The sequence below is a fragment of the Pimephales promelas genome, chromosome 10 (assembly GCF_988280905.1).
Source record: "Pimephales promelas chromosome 10, fPimPro1.hap1.1, whole genome shotgun sequence".
NCBI classification, from domain to species: Eukaryota; Metazoa; Chordata; class Actinopteri; order Cypriniformes; family Leuciscidae; genus Pimephales; species Pimephales promelas.
This window is the reverse complement of record NC_142778.1, coordinates 10,651,806-10,670,751: the sequence shown is the minus strand read 5'-3', so window position 1 is coordinate 10,670,751 and position 18,946 is coordinate 10,651,806. Positions and strand designations below refer to the sequence as shown.

At 44.1% G+C, this 18,946-nt stretch overlaps 1 protein-coding gene across 1 annotated transcript in view; it reads right to left on the bottom strand.

Annotated features, from left to right (window-relative positions):
* ppfibp2a (PPFIA binding protein 2a) overlaps positions 1–10,977 on the bottom strand; it is a 40,275-nt gene extending 29,298 nt beyond the window's left edge. The window contains exons 1-4 of the mRNA XM_039681627.2: positions 10,807–10,977; positions 3,576–3,662; positions 2,739–2,852; positions 314–445 (exon numbers count right to left, since the gene is read on the bottom strand). Of these exons, the coding sequence (XP_039537561.2) occupies positions 314–445; positions 2,739–2,852; positions 3,576–3,662; positions 10,807–10,854 (381 nt within the window). The 5' untranslated portion in view covers positions 10,855–10,977. The remainder of the gene's footprint in view (positions 1–313; positions 446–2,738; positions 2,853–3,575; positions 3,663–10,806) is intronic.
* Positions 10,978–18,946: the final 7,969 nt, after the last annotated feature.

Here is an 18,946-nt window from a genome sequence, read left to right as displayed (position 1 = left end):
AGTTTTAAATAATAAATATTATTACCGCTCATTACCCCTTCTCTCTAGATCAGTATCAGCACTGAGCATTGAAATTCCCATTTCGCTGGCACAAATTCTGCAGAATTTGAATTCTATATAGCACAGATTCTTAATTTTTGTCTGAATTAAAAGGCTTGGGGAGATAAGACCATGGGTCTTTAGTGACTGAAAATTGATGTGAAATGACAATAATAATGTCTACATTATAAGCAGTCTTCAATGCATCTTTTAAACTACTTTGTGTGCACTCTGAATATTATAAGGTTCTTCTTAAATTTCATCATAGTTGTACCTCAGCTTTATGTTGTCTCTCAGCAATGTTGATGTGTTTGTCCTCCATGTTCCCCAGTTTTAGTTTTAGATAGGACACTTCCTTCATCAACCCCCACTTCTGTGACTCTAGAGAACTCCTGCCCAGAAGTTCCTATTAGAGTCCACACACAAAAATATATAGCTTATTCACAAATAAGTGAAACTAAGAAACCATCCACTGAAGAAGGCATACAGTCCGTTCAAAATCTCTGTACTTTGCTGTTCCGCAATGGCTAAATATACATAGGTTATGAGGGCTAAATTTATCCACTTCTCTTGCAGGGACTGACACATTGCAGGGACTGAGAGAGAGAGAGAGAGAGAGAGAGAGAGAGAGAGAGAGAGAGAGAGAGAGAGAGAGAGAGAGAGAGAGAGAGAGAGAGAGAGAGAGAGAGAGAGAGAGAGAGAGAGAGAGAGAGAGAGAGAGAGAGAGAGAGAGAGAGAGAGAGAGAGAGAGAGAGAGAGAGAGAGAGAGAGAGAGAGAGAGAGAGAGAGAGAGAGAGAGAGAGAGAGAGAGAGAGAGAGAGAGAGAGAGAGAGAGAGTTCTGATCGTGGTGGGAATTCAAGTACATCACATTTGAGGATAGTAAACAGAAAAGGTAGTGATTGAACAGATTGTTGTATCAAACACTGAATCACAGACACAATTAAAAATATTTTACATATATTTTTATACGATTTTTCAACATCAGAAAGTGTGCATTTGACATGAAAGGTTGACCATGTGAAATTGGGTAAATTAACTGTGAAGAAGTATTTCCTATGAAGACAATAAAATCCAAATTCAGATTTCATAACTGATGATCACCTGAATGCCTGCATACCACTAGCAGCTATACAGTCCTGATTTTAATCAATTGGGGGGTTTATTTTAATGCAAGTCATCTGAAAAAGTGTTTGATCTGAACTCTTGGCATAAAAGTTTGAGCACCCCTGGTGTAAAACATAAAAGCAGCCTCTTGCCTTCTTTGATCTAGATGGTTAAACTCAGACACTGAACAGAATCTATTTTACAATACAGAAGCCCCCAAAAAACTGAAATAGCTTGTCGGTAGCTTGTGCTGAGGAGTTTTACGTGAGCTTTGAGACTTTCAAAGATAGCATATGGAAAATATTAGGACTGTGTCACTGGAATTGGATTTGCCTTTGAAGGCCAAAACCTCAATGACCACAGGCACATGCCCTAAAAAACTTAAAATCTGAAGGGTGGAGATGTAATCAGCCATAGAGCTTTCAAAGCAAATGCGAGTTAAACAGAAATATGCAATTAGCTTACAAGGAAAATTAGATTTAGAAGCAGAGGAATGTGAATTTAGTCTTTAAAAATGGTCTGGATAAGTACAGGAGTCTTAACATGCCTTGAAAGAGTTTATCTTTATAAATGGTCCTAATGGCTCTAGCAGGTCTAAAACGTCAAAGCTTTAAGACCACTCTTTGCTTTTTTCACTTCTCACTTATTTATACACTACACTTCTAAAAATACTACATTTTTTTTCCTGCTGGACACATTAATATTTATTTCCCCTCCTCTTTCACTGACTGGCTGATTACAGAAGAAGAAGAAAAAAAACAAACAAAAAAAACAGGTTGCCTGATGTCAACTAATTCCCAAGCTAATTCTAATTCGCAAATCAACCCAGGCCTTGGAATACTGCCACCACTTAAAAAATGTGGGTTGCCGAGGTAATTTGATGACCAGACTCCTGGAATCCCACCCAAAAATTTCCTAACAGATGCAAAAGTTCATTTTCAGGCATACCAGGTGCAGAATATTAACTCTAAGCTGGTGCCTTAGATAAACTATTAGAATTAAAATAAAAGCAGTTTAAAGGGAAAATCTAGAGCAACTATAGTTTATATTTTCTGAATCACAAATCAACAAAAAAGAAAAAAAGTGACAAATCAAATAAGAAACCACCAAAACAGAAACCCAGGCTGATTAATTCCACCAAGCCTATTAAGAAACTTGCCCTGCCCAGTCAGGGTGAAAGCAATGTAAGCAGGGTTTGTCATAAAAAGCAGAACTAATGATAAAGAGTAAATGTGTAAAGGTTGATCTTCACATTTTGCACAGCGCATATCAGTATTGTTAGCTTTGTAAATCTGACACAGTTAAATTCAGACTTGGCAAAGAGGCTGTTATTAAAATGTGGGCCAGTTAAAATCTTTCATTTAAATATAGTAAAAGTGCTGGTGGAAAGTATGACTAATGAATGTATTACTATACCTATATAATGTGTGTGTGTGTGTGTGTGTGTGTATATAATGATTTCAAATGATCCTTTCATGTAGACTAAAATCTCTCTGAGAGTTTGTGATGGATTCACAACAACTATTAAATGTTTTAAATGGTTTCTAATAAACATATGAAAATAATCTTCTATTTTAATAAAAATTACCAATACCTGTTGAAGCATCTGCTCAGTGCAGCTGAGTTTGCGCTGATATTCCCCAAGAGAATTCTCTAGGTCTCTGATCTTCTCTCCCTGAGCCTCCACCTGATGTGTCAAAACACTCACCTGAGAAACACGTTTAAAAGTTTGTTCATTTGAGGTACATCAACTTTGTCCATTGTCCTACTAAAGTTGTTTTCAAGTCTATCAGAAAAACATTAATCTCAGTCAACTCATAACTGTACTCAGAGTCAGACTAAATCCATATGTAAAACAAATATTATATCATCCAGATTTTTAAACGAATTAAAGCAATTTAGCGTTTTCTCGTCAACCCAGTTGATCAGGAATACGCAGTGCAAGCACCTACTAAGCACATGTACTTACTGTCAAAAACCCAACAAGCTAGAACAGGACTAATCCGTAAAGCCTTGTCTGTTCCCATGAAACACCACGAGTGTACTGGCTTTTTTTTCCCCAAGTGTGTTTTGTACACTTGTAGTACAATGGCTTCAATTATTTTATCCAACAACTAAACAGGTTTTGCAGAATGTATTTATAAAACAGACATTTAGTATTGAAACAGTACAATTACAAGTTTACTTTTAGTAAATTGATAGTAGTACACTTAATAAAATTAACTTGAAGTATACTTATTTTTTTTTTCGTAAGGGTGGTCATCAAATGATTCACAATATGTCTAAAAGGTTTACCTTTTTCTGTCAGTGTTGATTATGTACAGTATTTTGAATTCAATTGAATTTCATACAATACTGATATCTAAACTATTTGTATACAGTCTAGATGGACATTAGGAAATGATCTGTAACAGACTGCCCTATGTTTTACCTGTAAAACAAGAGACTCTTTATCCCCTTCTAGACGAGACAGACGCTCCTGGTAGCTCTCACCGTTGCCTGGGCCTTGCACGTTGACCTGCAGTTCACAGGTGTTTAGAGTTATGTTTACAATCAGCAGAGAAGAAAGCTAAATCTTATAAAGTATGCAGCATAAAGGCCACAGCTACCTTTACAGATGTGAACAGTAAATGGCTTTTACAGTTTTTCATAATCCTGATTCAGTTTCTATTGAATTTGTCACAGCAAGTTTTCACATTACAAAACTTCACATTACCCAACCCACCTACGGTTAAAAAAGGAATTTCTTAAGAGGTTTATTGTTTCTAATCAGGTTTTTGTGCTCAGGCTCCATGCAGTAATGCTGTGGGACATGGAATGTCAATGATGTGTGAAATAGTATACTAAAAAGATTTAAGTTTGAATTTCTGATCTGTGCTACAATGTGAAACATTGTGAATGGTCTGCATTATGCCAGAGAAAACTTCAAAGAACCTGAATGGTTGTTCTGATGTTTTATTAAATGTGTGTTGTATGCATGTGCACCAAATGTAATTAAATAATGTGCATGTTTGCAATTTAGGAGTATAAAGGCAAAAAAGCTGTGAAAAATATTATGCATTATACAGGGCAGAAAAGTGACTTTAGTTTAAAGGTCCCCTGACATGGGTTTATTTTATTATTTTAAAATGTTTCCTGGGTTGGAGTTTCCTGAAGAATTGGGATCCTTAATAAAACGCCATGGTGCTGGCCCCTTCCAGCGCCCAGCTAAGCTACCCTGCAGCAGTTTCTTAATAAATTATGGGAGTTAGCTAGGGAGTCACACTGCTGTTCCGCAAGACCCGTTCAGTGGACATTGGATAAAACTGGGAAAGCGTGCCCTAACCCGAAAAAAGGGAAGGGAACGCTGTGGAAGCCAGCCGCCTGGTGAAGACCTGGAATACACATATGTACTAGCCCAGAGGGATAGTGTAACATCTGGCAGTCTCTGCGGTAGTCCCAATCCAAAGGAAGTGAGAGCATACTCAACAAGGACGACAGAACGAGTCTGTCAAGAGGAAGACACGGCTGAACTGCACGTGGCATTATGGGTCGCCGAAGAGACACTGGAAAAAACACCCAGTCAACAAACAACTCCCTAGGAGGTAGCAGACCTGGTGCCGGCGGTCCTGCAGTCCTGGCACCGGAGGGGTGATGGAGGAACTCACGAGGCTCAACGACGTAGAGCGCCAATGGAGCAAAAAGATCCTATCCGAAAAAGCACCTATCCGGCCGAGGCATGGAGTGGCGTAGCAACTCGACACAATCTATTCCCTCGCATCACTGGCTGTAGCAAGTACTCGGGAGGAAACAGGTTCTACACGTAGGCTATATAATCTACCGAAAGTGTGTGGTGTTGCCCAGCCCACAGCTCTACAAATGTCTGTCAGCGAGGCGCCTTGAGTCAAAGCCCAGGAAGTGGCAACACCTCTAGTAGAGTGACCACGCAACCTGGGAGGACAAGGCTCACCCACAGCTTCATATGCTCGGGTGATAGCATCCACTAACCAGTGAGCTGACCTCTGCTTGGAGACAGCCTTCCCCTCCTGCAGGCCTCCGTAACAGACAAAGAGCTGATCTGAGGTCCTGAAGCTTTGCATTCTGTCAATGTAGGAACCTTGGGCACATATCCGAGCTGGGGTCTCAATATCCCATGAGAAAGGCCCGGCCCGAACTCTAGGCATGATTCGTCAACCGAAAAAGCCTGCAGATCCCCAACCCTCTAGAAAGAGGCCAAGGCCAACAGGAGTGCTGTCTTAATGGACAGGATATTAAGCTCTACTGTCAACAAACGCTCAAAGGGAAGACTTTGAAGAGCCCTAAATATCAGGGCTAGGTCCCAAGAGGGTACAGAGTGCAAAACACAAGGTGGATTTAACCTCCTAGCACCCTTAAGGAATCTGATGATCAGGCCATGCTTCCCAAATGACTTACCTTCTACTGCATTGTGATGTGCGGCTATTGCAGCAACATACACTTTGAGGGTGGAGGGAGACAGCCTTCGCTCCAACCCATCTCGTAGGAAGGAAAGCACGACTCTGAGGGACACCACTCATCGAAAAGGTTCCACTTCAATGCATAGAGGCAGTGGTAGATCACCTAGAACCTCCACTTCCCATCCAGGGACCAGACATGGAGATTCCAGTGGTCTGGACGCGGGTGCCGTAGAGTGCCCCGTCTCTGAGCAAAGTCCTTCCTCAGAGGAATCGACCAAGGAGGGGCTGTCGCGAGGAGCATGAATTCCATGAACCAAAGCCTGGTGGGCCAATATGGCGCCACTAACAGGACCTGCTCCTCGTCCTCCTCAGATTCTGTGCAAGAAGGCTCACTGGGGGACGCATACTTGCGCAGGTCCAAAGGCCAGCTGTGAGCCAGGGCGTCTGTGCCGAGGGTCCCCTCGGACAGGGAGTAAAACCACTGGCAATGGGTTGCGTCCGAAGAGGCAAACAGGTCTACCTGTGCGACTCCGAAAACACTCCAAATTAGCTGAACCGCCTGGGGATGGAGTCGCCATTCTCCTGGCAGGGGAGGCAACCGTGAAAGCTCGTCTGCCACACAGTTGAGCTCCCCTGGAACATGAGTGGCACGAAGCAACCTCAGATGTATCTGACTCCATAGGAGGAGGTGGGAGGCGAGTCGCGACATGCGGTGGGAGTGTAGACCACCTTGTCGGTTGATGTACGCAATGGTCACAGTGCTGTCTGTACGGACCAGTACGTGCTTGTGCTTGAGAAGACCCTTGAGGTGATACAAGGCTAAGCATACTGCTTGCAACTCCAGGCAGTTGATGTGCCAATGCAGCTGGGGCCCAGTCCACAGACCCGAAACTGGATGCCCTTTGTATGTGGCCCTCCACCCCATGGCACAAGCATCTGTGAAAACCACAGCATGCCTGGAAACCAAGACTAGGGGCACTCCGGCCCAAAGAATCGCAGGATCCGACCATGGGGAGAAGGTTTGGCGACAGTGTGGGGTTACTTTGACCCAGAACGATCCGCTATGCCACGCCTCGGGACTCAATCGTGAAGCCAGTGCTGAAGCGGTCTCATATGTAACAGGCCGAGCGGCATTACTGCGGCCACGGCTGCCATTTGCCCCAGGATCCACTGAAATTGTTTCAGTGGAACCGCCGTCCTGCCTCGCAAGGACCTGAAGCAGGTGAACACTGACTCGACGCGTTCCTCCGTGAGGCGCGGCGTCTGGGCAACCGAGTCCAACTCCATACAGAGATAAGAGATCCTCTGCACGAGGAATAGTTTGCTCTTGTCCCAGTTGACCTGAAGCCCCAACCGGCTGAGATGCCATAGCACCATGTCCCTGTGATCGCACAACACATCTCGCGAGTGAGCCAGAATGAGCCAGTCATCGGGATTGCGAACGCCTTGTTCTCTAATGGGAACAATGGCCGCCTCCGCACCTTTCGTGAAGACGTGGGGTGACAGGGCCAGCCCGAAGGGTAGGACTTTGTACTGATACGCTCGACCCTCGAAAGCAAACCGTAGAAATGGTCTGTGTCGAAGAAGAACCGAGACGTGAAAGTACGCCTCCTTCAGGTCGATCGCAAACCAATCCTGGGGATGGATGAATTCGAAAATGGGCTTCTGCATGAGCATTTTGAACAGGAGTTTGTGCAGGGCCCGATCCCTGCCTCCTTGTGAGGTAGTCTCTGCCCCTCGCGGCCCAGCCGCCAATAAGAGAGACACAACCGGGAAAGCGTTGCTACTATCTGCAGACTGGGGAGAGGGGAATGAGAGGGATGCTGCTCGGAGATAGCATCCACTGCCGTTCTGACCCTCTTGAGTGGAGGAGACTGTGTGCCCGTCAGTCTCGACCGAGGATGACCTGAAGGAGAACGTAGAAACTGCCCTCCCCTGGGGGAAGGAGGTGTGCAGGAGTACCCTCCTGGAGAGCAGAATCCCAGTTCTCCTCCAGGTCACCCGTCTCAGGGTCGCTTCTCTCCCTTTCTTTTACGGGAAGGGGCCAGGGGTGCCTGAGCAGGCTGGGCCACCCTCTTACGACCATACTTCCTCCCTCCACGGTTAGATTGTGCTGGAGGGGGAGTTGGTGCTGGAGGATGGCCTCGGCGATGGGGAGCAGCCGGAGGCTAAACAGCAACAGGTACGGGACATGCCGTATTGCCTCTGACTGCTTCTGGGCGTGTCACCGTGTCTCCACCGTGTCTCCACTCTCCACGTGTCACCGAAAAGGCCGCCCTGGGATATAGGGAAGTTGAGAAGTTTGTTCTTCTCCGCTTCCTGAATTTCAGCCAGGGATAGCCACAGGTGGCATTCCTGGACCACCAAAGTGAACATTGCCCGGCCCAACAAACATATGGTGACTTTCGTCACCTGGAGGGTGAGGCCCGTCACCGCACGCAGCTCCTGCAGCAATGCTGGGTCAGGACCACCCGTCTGCAAGTCATGGAGCACCTTCGCCTGATGGACTTGCAAAAGCGCCATGGCATGCAGGGCGGAGGTGGCGTCTCCACATGCCTTGTAGGCATCCCTGTTCAGACCAGAGGAAAACCTACAGGCATGGGAGGGGAGTACAGGGGCATCCCGCCAAGTGAACGCAGTCTTCAGACACAGCTGCATTGCAACTGAGCACTCCACTGGGGGGATTCCCTCGTACCTGTGCGCCGCCCTGCTTTCCAGGGTGGTGAGAAAGGAGGAGCGAGGTTTCTCTATATCTGGTTGCCAGAGGGGCCAGCCAAGACTTCCTCAGCTCCTCAGGCACTTCGGGGAAGAAAGGTACTGGAGCGGGCCGTGGGGCAACAGCACAGCCCGCTCCGAGACACCAATCATCCAGCCGCGAAGGTTCAGGACCCGGTGGAGGGATCCACACGAGCCCGACATTCGCAGCCGCCTGTTCGAGCATAGCCGCCAATTCTCGGATCCAGCTCAACTGGAGCCACCATACCCGAAGGGGTTAGTTCCCGCTGAGCCATGCTCAAAATCTGATCCTCAGGCGGCGCCTGACAACAACCGGAACCGCCCAGGGGGCTCTGACTGCTCCACCGGAAACGCCAATGGCAACGAGCTAGTAGAGGTGTGAGAAGTCTGATTATCTTTCACCAGTTGGAACATTCTTCATGGTAATCCTAATCCGCTCACCAAAAGGAATCACCGAAGTAGCCGTCTGCTGAACTGAACCAGCAGACGAACTAGACCGAGGATTGGGATCTGAAGGGACTCCCCCATGTTTCAGGGTTCTCAGGCTCGAGCGCTGCATCGCGCGAGTCATATTCCCGCAATGAGAACATGACTCATCCACAAATGCTGCCTCAGAATTTGCTAAGCCCAGGCACAAGAGGTAGTGTTTGTGGCCATCTTCCCGAGGGAGAATTCGACCACATCCAGAAACGCATGGGTAAAATGACATCTTGAAAAGGACGCTCACCCGTGAAGCTCTTTTAGATAAGCAGAAAAGAAAAGAGAAAAAAATTGCTCTGACGTGCCGAAGCACCAAGGAATCACCGCGGCAGACACTCGGGGAAACTGCAAGCCCTCGTGCTGCACTCACTTGCGACGATCACTGAAGCGCCGTCACACCAGCAACAATCAGAGGACCTTCTACCTTCAAGAGGGCTCGTCTTCTCTATCTCCTTCCTTTAGGCAAGGAACAGCAGTTCAGAGAACACACTGTGATGCTCTGAATAAAAAAAGCGTCATTCAATGTTTACTTCCACCTTTTATACCCATTTTGCATGGCAATTCTATTGGCTCATGGAAGTTTTCAGTTGTTTAAAATTGCTTAAACAACTACGTTCTCAAATTAGCAATTTTACATCCAAATAGTCACCAGGGGAGTCAAGATGCTGGAATAAAAAAAAAAGATCTGAGCGATGTAATTAAACTTTTCACATGAAAGTTTAAAATATTCAGACTGACCCCCAAGCGGGGGGCAAGGTGACCGTTATTTAGAATGCATCACTTTATTATTTCCATGGTGCCGCGTCATTGATCGTCACATGACACACCGCAGCCACAATTGCAATGAATGACTGATAATCTGCTTTTATTTATTCGTCCTTTTTTATTCAAAATATTCAATTAACTATAACATTAAATATAGTATATTCCGATTGTCAAATATGTGCAAATTGATGTTTTAACAACCCCTTTTATAACAATCGCGATAGTTGAGCTACTGTAAATGCGATGGACACCGCCATGTTAGTTTGCGCCGCAGTTCAGAGAATCTCATCTGTTGGATTTAGAAACACGTGAATTCATGTAAGTGAGTATGAAAGTAAGTGGTCATTGAACTGATAGAAGAATAGAGTAAACTCAATGTGTATCTGATATGAATAAAACATGTCATCTATTTATAATTGAAAGGATTATTATTGCTGCTTCCATAGACATCAGTGTGTATTTTACAAACTCTAAATGTATTCGTACTTTTGTGAATTTAAATGCCTGAAATCTAAAATAAACATTATGTGGTTAAAAACACTGATTCGTTGTGATTGTATGATATTTGCTGAGTATGTCCGTCTCTGGCTTAGCTCCAGCCAAAGGACAAAATCACATATGAATTTTGCAGTTTATCATGTGATGCAGCTCTAATCTCACTGGTGTGATCAGACGGTCCAGGGACCAGTCTAAGATGATCACACTGGTGTGATCGTATGTGCGAAAGGGTTAAAAATAAGTTTTGTACATAAATTGAATCGCTGAAAAGTAGTATTCCTTCTGGCAGCCTAAATCTATTAACTTTCAGAATTTTTTTTATTATTATTTTATTTTATCTATTTTTTGGTAGGCAGAGGTCTTCAACCTTGCTCCTGGAAACCCACTCTCAAGGAAAGTTTATTTTCAACCTGATTCAACAAACTGACCTGTGAATTTCAAACAATCTCGAAGACCTGATTCTCCAATTTAGGTGTTTTTTATTCGGGTTGGAGCTAAACTCACACTCCACTCTAAACCTGCTGGGTCACATTTGAAAAATACTAAATGAACTTCCTGTCTATAGAACAATTGTATAAAACCTATGTTACACTAGATATGGCACTCATAATTCTCTTAATGTCATGCATGTATCACTGTATACATTTTATAAAAATATGCTTCTTTAATACCCTCCCCCCTCCCTTCCTCTCCCTTAAAAAAAAGTTATTTCAAAAGTATTTCAAATTCAAGATTAAGCATTCCGTGAGCAGAAACCGACATGCTTACCTTTTTCAGCCAAGCAAAATGCTTGCAAAAATCAACGTCCCATTCCATTTTGTAGGGCCATTATTAGATTCTTCAGTCCGACACAAAAATAAAGAGTGTGAAAACTTTTTTATTTCATTTCATTCTTCCAGTACACACAATGTGTCTCCTCTCTCGTCTGAGTTTAGCTTTTGGTTTAGGTTCCTGAGCATCTGGTTTGGAGCAGCGGTCTGTAATATCAGGCTTCACTCCTGCCAGCTGCTCTTTTTTATTTCCCTCCCTTTCCTCCTCATATACTCTCCTCCTCCACTCTTTTTTTTCCTCTACCAAACCATTTTTTCCAATTTTTTATAAACGTTTTCTCCCCCCTTTTACTCTTTTTTTTTATTAACGAGTGCTGTGTTTGGGGGCTCTCTGTAGGGGAAGCACTTTTTTAAACATTTGAATAGAGAAAGTGAGTAGGCCTATGCATGGATTGTTAGAAGTGGGTGCCCCAAAGGAGCAGTGCCCCTCAGAGAGGCCATAGCGTTCACTTCAGAAATTATGGAGGTACCAGACAGCCTGCATTGTATTAGATGTGTGACAGTCAAAACCCTGTTGACAAGCCTTCATGTAATGAATTTTCCAGTTGCATATTCCATAAAAGATGTAATATTTAATTTGACATGTTGGTGAAAATAAAACATTATAAATGAGAATAGAAAAGACAAAAAAATATTTTATAGGTGTATTCTTTATGGACACAAACAACACTTGACATTAAAGGAATAGGGTCAATATTACAAAAATGTGTGATATTTCATCCAAACAGGGTTATAAAAATATGAATATTAAAATATTAAATACATTTTGCACAAAGAAAATGGGTCCAATTCAGGACATCTTATTTTATTTTACTTTTTTATTTCTGTTTTTTATTTCATTTTAATGTGACAATAATGTCATTAAATTAGGTGAAAAGGCCAATTATATATTTAATGCAATATTTTATTTAATTTTCTGGGATAAAATGGGGTGACTTAGATACAACTACTTCCGTGTATAAATAAAACCATTGAAAAAAAATGTTGCCAAACAAACAGATATTTTGAACTTATATTTCATATTAGTGTAACATATTTTTTTTCACAAATTACTGCAATAGAGAAAACTTTTTATACGACACTGAACCATTTGAGGCTGTAAGATAGGAATTAACTATGCAGTGCATGTTAATGATAAAACAACTAGATTTTCTGAACTGGAGTGATATATATTTAGCCATTAACCATATTTTGAGAAAAATTGTGATAAAATAACTCCCACGTCTATAAAGCACTAACCTAAAGTGACGATCGGCGAGGGAGTCTGTTCAAGTTCAAGCTCAGGTTACAATGGATGCGAATGAAGAAACCGAGTTCACCGATGTTGACGAACATGCCTATGATGGCCCACAGGCCTATATTTATGAGCCTCCTAGGTGAGATAGAAGTCAGCGGGAGATCAGGGGAGGAACAATGGGCAGAGGAGAGAAGTAACGTTAGAGTCGTGGTGTCAAGAAAAGTGGCGAATAGGGCAAGTGACTTGGTGAGTTAATGTAACGTTAAGTTAGCTAGCACCGTGGCTAACGCTGGTTCATCTACTGTATGGCTAGTACCTTGGTGTTTTGTAATAAATCTGCTTTAGCAAAAATACGCTCGACCTTGTTCTTGATTAAACATCCATTTAGATTGTCTTAATTTAAGCAACGTTTTGTCTTCTCATATTCTACGCTGGCAGTGATCATGCAGTCCATCCAAGCTGGTTAGCACTATCTACATTGACTAATGACCATAACAAAAAATAAACAATGACAATACCTTAGCTACAATAAGAACAGTCTAATGGCACTTTTCCACTACATGGCACGGCTCGGTACGGTTCGGCTTGCTTCGCTTTTCCACTGCGTGGTATGACTCAGCTTTTTCACGGCACGGCTCAGCTCGCTTTAGCTCGGTTTGCTTTTCAACTGCAGTTAGTGATACCATTCAAAGCGAGTGAAATGTGCACCACAAACGACCGAGTGTGTGGTAACAGATGCGGCAAGTCTGCTCTCTTCACCTGCACGAAATGCACCCAAGACCGAAAAGCCTTGTTTTTCCTAGAAGGAAAATTATGGACACAATGTCCTGACAGGCTGGAATTCGTGCAACCAGCACAAACACAATAATTTATGACTTTTCTAAAACTCGATCTAAAACTTAGTCTCTCACTACTGCTCTAACTACATCAACACTCAACAATGAGAAAACGGACCGCGAGCTCTTTTATTTGCCTCGGCCCAGGGGTGCGGCCCCAGGGGATTTTGGGCCCCATAAAAAAATTTTAAAAATGAGGTAAGGCCCCTATTACTGCACCCGTTCAATTAATAAAATCGATCTCTGAGGCCCCTAAAAGTGTACTATCGTCCTAACTTTCCCCCCTTAGCGGGGCCCCTGCTACGTCGTATGATGTGTTGCTCGGAAAAAGGCGTATTCCAGAGCCTAGCGCATTTTCATCAATATCTGTACATCAAATGAGATTTCATTAGTCATTTCTACAAAGACCTCTGCAGACATTTAAAGTATTAATTCAGAAATAAATTCAACCTGCATGTTGCTCTTTAATGCTATAAAAGCCAGATGTGTTTTGAAGGCCTCGTGGCCTAAATTACTGTGAGTGAAACACAGGAAAGAATGAGATTTTAGCTGAAGTTACTTGCGATTGGCATCTGCACCGGTAGTAAGTTGCTCTTTTGGTTCACACCGCCTTCAGCGTGGTCTCTTGATAGAAACAATAAGGCAAAAACATTGAATAATCACTTTGTGGGATAATCAAAAAAAAGTTTTAACTGGTTGGCAGTCGGCCACCCTTAAAAGAGCAAAAATATAGCCAATTAATGAAGTTACTGTGTCAAAACAAAAGTGTTTCCAGGAAGAGATTCCAGGAAGAGAGGAGAACACCTGCAAATGTGATCATTGTTTAAAACTGTATAAAAGTGTGATTTGCGAATATGACAAATTAATATGTCCTGCAGGCATCTCTGCTTTATTGCTTAGTTCAATAAAGTCTAATTTGACGTGAGCTTCATTTGCAAGAACGAGATGGCTTTTCTTCTCAACATAAAATTGGCGAGTGGCAGCCATGACCGGCCTGGGGCCTGACTGGACTGAGGGCCGTGGCTGGTGGGCTAACAAAGTAGTGCCTAGATAAGAGACTTTTTAGCTTATTAATTTAAAAAAGTTTGCGTGCACTGCTGAGTCAAACCTGTGATGGTGATCAGAGAACGAGCTTCACCAAAACAAATCTAGATTTTTTTTTAAAATAGATAATAGGGTTCCAGATCTCAAAATTTCACATGCATATGAATGAATGTGTGACATGAATGAATGAATGAAAAGAAAGAGAGTAGTAAATAGTGAGTAGGTTAATCATGAAAGTGTTACCCTAGAGGGGCTTGTTCAAGTGCACAAAATCTTGTGGATACCACTCTCTTGTGGTGACCACTCTCTTGAGCTCTGACATGACTAGGACAGTGGCCAATAAATCCCTGTTCATTCACATGGGCAATTGGTGCTTCGACCCTGATAATTGCTGCTTGTGGCTATATTTTGCATTTATTTATAGTTTTATAAGTTCTAATTTACTTGAGTAAAAGTAATGCGTATTTGGTGTACTGTCCGAGGGAAGGGCTCCGAACTCAGAATTTAGAGAGAACTCACAGAGAACTCCCCTCATACTAGGGTGGTGTAAAAAAGGCTATAGTTACTAACCTCTTTCTAAAATCTCTTCCCCTGTATTTTGAGGCACATGCGCACACCCAGTACCTTACCTGAGCCAATCAGCATCCAGAAACCTTGACCATGTGATCTCCCCCGCCCTCATAGAGACGCTATTGCAATGCAGCGGGACACGGAGAATGACGCTGAAGCCAAAGCAGTATAAACTGTTTATATATCATATTTTGGATGAAGGGTTGTGCGTGAATGCCAAAAAAACCACAGCCACGACCAACAAGCCAATCTGTTGAGGTTATTCCCGGAAAGTAACTGCATCTTCGATTTAGACTCTAATCGGACAGTCTTTGGTGGGTCAACACCCTGAGCTGGCATTCTATTATAAGTGCTACATTAAAGAAGCATTTTTTAATGGTCCTTCGAGCCGGAGCCTGGACTTGCCAAAGCGATAGAAGATGACAGAATATGAGGAGGATGATCCAGCTGTGCGAGTCAGGAGGAAGATTGTCCTTCCCGCACGATACAACGAGTACGATCTCATTGGCTTCCCCCTCCATAAGCCTGTTCCAGAACCCATGTCACCACTCATTCACTCAACCAGAATGGCAGAGGAAGGTGCAACTGGCTTTACTCCACAGCTAGCAGATTATACAGCTTACAGTTCGTCACAGTGGTCTGATGAAGAGTGTGAGTCTGCATCAGAAATCATAAGGAGAGAGAATAAGGATCTCCACAAAGCCCTTCAAGTGTTACAGCAGGAAAGGGACACAGTTCAGAGCTCAAATGACCAATATGCAAAGGAGCGTTGTCAGCTTAAGCAACAAATGAAGCAGCTGCAAATTCAGATGGAGCATCAACGCCCTGGAAATCCGCCCTTTCCGCCTGTCACCCCCAGGAGGCAGTATAGCTCCAATCATCCTATACCTGCACAACGCGCCCAGCTACAGGCCCGTTATGATGAACCGAGTTTCAGGCCTGTACCAGCTCCGCGTCTCAAACCGCAAAAAAAGCATCAGACTGAGTATGAGCTTCAAAGTCCTCCACATTACCCAACTCCAGCATCAGCCTCAAATATTATACAGAGCTCTTCTTACCACTTTAGGCCACAAGGGGTTCAGAGTTCAGAGGGATGTCATTCCCACAGAAAAGAGTGCTTAAATCCTCCAGACTGGGTACCTCAAGATACTGCAATGCATCCACAAAGACCACTTACGCCATCACCTCCCCCTGAACCGGAACTGATGTATCGAGGTCCAACCCCCACGATTCCTGACTTTATACATCCAAATCCGAGAGAGTTCTCAAGACTCAAAATTGCTCTGGAAAATATCCTCCCATCTAATGCTTCAGAGAGGTTTAAATTTCAGATACTGATGGACCATCTGAAATTAGAGGAAGCTCTGTTAATTGCTGACTCATACTGCCATTCGCAACACCCTTACACAAGGACGATGGCTGCTCTAGATCAGCAGTATGGTCAGCCACATCAATTAGCTCTACAACGGATTGCAGAGTTGATGGATGGAGCCAATGTAGCTAGTGGAGACCAGACGGCCTTTAGACTTTTTGCTCTCAAAGTCCGTTCTCTTGTTGGCATGTTGGAGCAATTAGGAGAGAAGGGTGATTTCGAGTTACAGTGCGGATCTCATGTGTCTCGGCTACTTGGGAAACTTCCACATGACCTCAGATCAGGATTTCGGAGGTTTGCTCACCCACATCATGTGCCCATCCCTACACTTCTGGATTTTGCGGAATGGCTGGAATTTGAAATCCAAGTTCAAGAGGACACTACAAGGTTTGCAAGCAATCCACATGGAGGGGCATTGACACGAACAAGAGAGACTATCAGAGGCTCTAAGCCAGCTGCTAAAAGCACCACTGTCTTTCTGAGCACAGAGAAAGCGATTTCTGAGTCCACACCATCTGCGTTACCATTTAAGTCTGCTCCAAAACCCTACTGCACCTACTGTGACAACAATAAGCACTCCCTCAACAACTGCACCAACTTTAAGCTGCTTACTAAAGATCAAAAACGAAGCTGGGTCAAAGACAACAACAGATGTTGGCGTTGTGGCAGGACTCATAAGTCAGCAGAATGTAACTTAAAAATGCGATGCAGACAGTGCAACAGCCGACATCTTATGGCTTTGCATGACATCAGTGCTGGGAAGCTAGAGAATTCAAACTGCTGATGCTAACACCTGTCTGCTCAACACTATGAATGAGATTCTCCTGATTCATAAGCCACCTACCAGTCGGAAAGTTCTACTTAAAGTCATCAAAGTGATTCTCAGAAATGGAAAGAGAAAGATGGATGCATATGCAATCCAGGATGACGGATCTGAGAGAACTATCCTTCTCCACAATGCAGCTCAGCAGTTGGGACTTAAAGGTCAGCCTGAAGACCTTCCACTTCGGACAGTCAGGCAGGAGTTTCAAGTTCTCAGAGGTGCAGCAGTCTCATTCACAATTTCCCCAATGGCTCAGCCCACGAAACAGTATCGCATCAAAGGTGCTTTCACTGCTCAACCCTCAACACTCACACCCAGTGAAAAATCTGAGGAAGAGATATCATCACCTTAAAGGGCTTCCACTGAATGATTTTGAAGGAGTCTGTCCCGTGCTGCTCATTGGATCAGATTACCCCCATCTGATCACTCCTGTAGAGCCAGTAAGGTGGGGACCTCCAGGGGGGCCAGCAGCTATAAAGACACATCTAGGCTGGACATTACAGGGCCCGGTCCAACACTTTCAGAAAGAGATGACTGAACAGCACTGTCTCTTCACTTCAGTCTCATCCCCAGAATCAGATCTCTACAAGCAGGTGGAGAAGTTATGGCAGATGGATATACTGCCCTGGCGTAACGAAAAGATTTGCATCAGATCCAGAATGGACCAGGAGGCGGTGGAACTCTTAGAGAGGAAGACAGTCCGGGTTGAGATTGATGGTGTGAATCGATATGCAACCCCTCTCTTGCGTGTCAAGGACATGCCTGAACTCAGAGCACCCAAAGAGGCAGTTTTATCACAGCTGAGGGCCACTGAAAGGAGACTTATAAAAAATCCAGAGCAAGCAGACGCTTATACTGCAGAGATTTCAAAACTGGAACAATCAGGCTATGTTAGCAAATTGCCACAGAGTGCTGAGACAGATCCTACTTGCTCCTGGTACATCCCGCATCATATGGTGCAGCACAATGGGAAAAACAGGATCGTCTTCAATTGCTCGTTCCAATATCACGGACAAAACTTGAATGAGCTTTTGCTCCCAGGGCCAGTGTTGGGGCCATCCCTACTTGCTGTGCTACTACGATTTAGGGAACATTCAGTGGCAGTCAGCAGTGACATCAAGGGGATGTTCCACCAAGTTCGTCTTCTTCCAGAAGACAAACCACTCTTGCGTTTTATCTGGAGAGACCTAAACATACAGGAACAACCCAGTGTGTACGAATGGCAAGTCCTCCCATTCGGCACTACCTGTAGTCCTTGCTGTGCGGTATTTGCACTCCAGAAACACGTCCTTGATCATAGCCGGCCAGGAGATGATGTCTGCAATTCGGTGCTGAGATCCTTTTATGTAGACAATTGCCTACAAAGTTTCACTTCAGCAGAAGTAGCAAAGTGTTTCGTTGACAGAATAAGGAACCTGCTGGCAGACGGAGGATTTGAGCTGAGGCAGTGGTCCAGCAATTCCCCTTCAACAATAAGTCACCTCCCTCAGGATGCCAGATCGGACGGTGCAGAACTCTGGATTTCACAAGGCCGTACAGACATCCAGGAATCAACATTGGGGCTCCTCTGGAACCATCAGTCTGACACAATATCCTATAAATACCGTGCCATGGACAGTAGTGAGACTACCATGCGTAACATATACAGGATCCTAGCCAGCCAGTATTAACACCCGTTGGGCTACCTTATCCCTTATACCACTCGCGCTAAGATCCTCGTAAACGGGATTGGGATGATCCACACTTGCCCACAGATCTTCTACAAACCTGGATTGAATGGGAGGAGGAGCTACCAGCCCTACAGAATATCGTTCTTCCTCGGTGTTACTGTAGCCCCACCAAGGACACAGAAACGAGTTTTAGAGACATACACATTTTCTGTGATGCCTCTGAACGTGCCTATGGTTCTGTGGCATATCTTCGAACAGAGGACCAACATGGGCAGACAGAGGTAGCCTTCTTAACAGCAAGATCACGTGTAGCACCAAAGAAACAACAATCTGTTCCCCGACTGGAACTGTGCGCTGCACTGACAGGAGCTCAAATTGCCAAAGTACTCTGCAATGAGTTGAACTTGCCCATTCGTCAAACAATCTTGTGGACTGATTCTACCACAGTCCTCACATGGTTACAATCAGACTCTTGCCGATTCAAAGTATTTGTTGGTACTCGTGTATCAGAAATCCAGGACCTCAC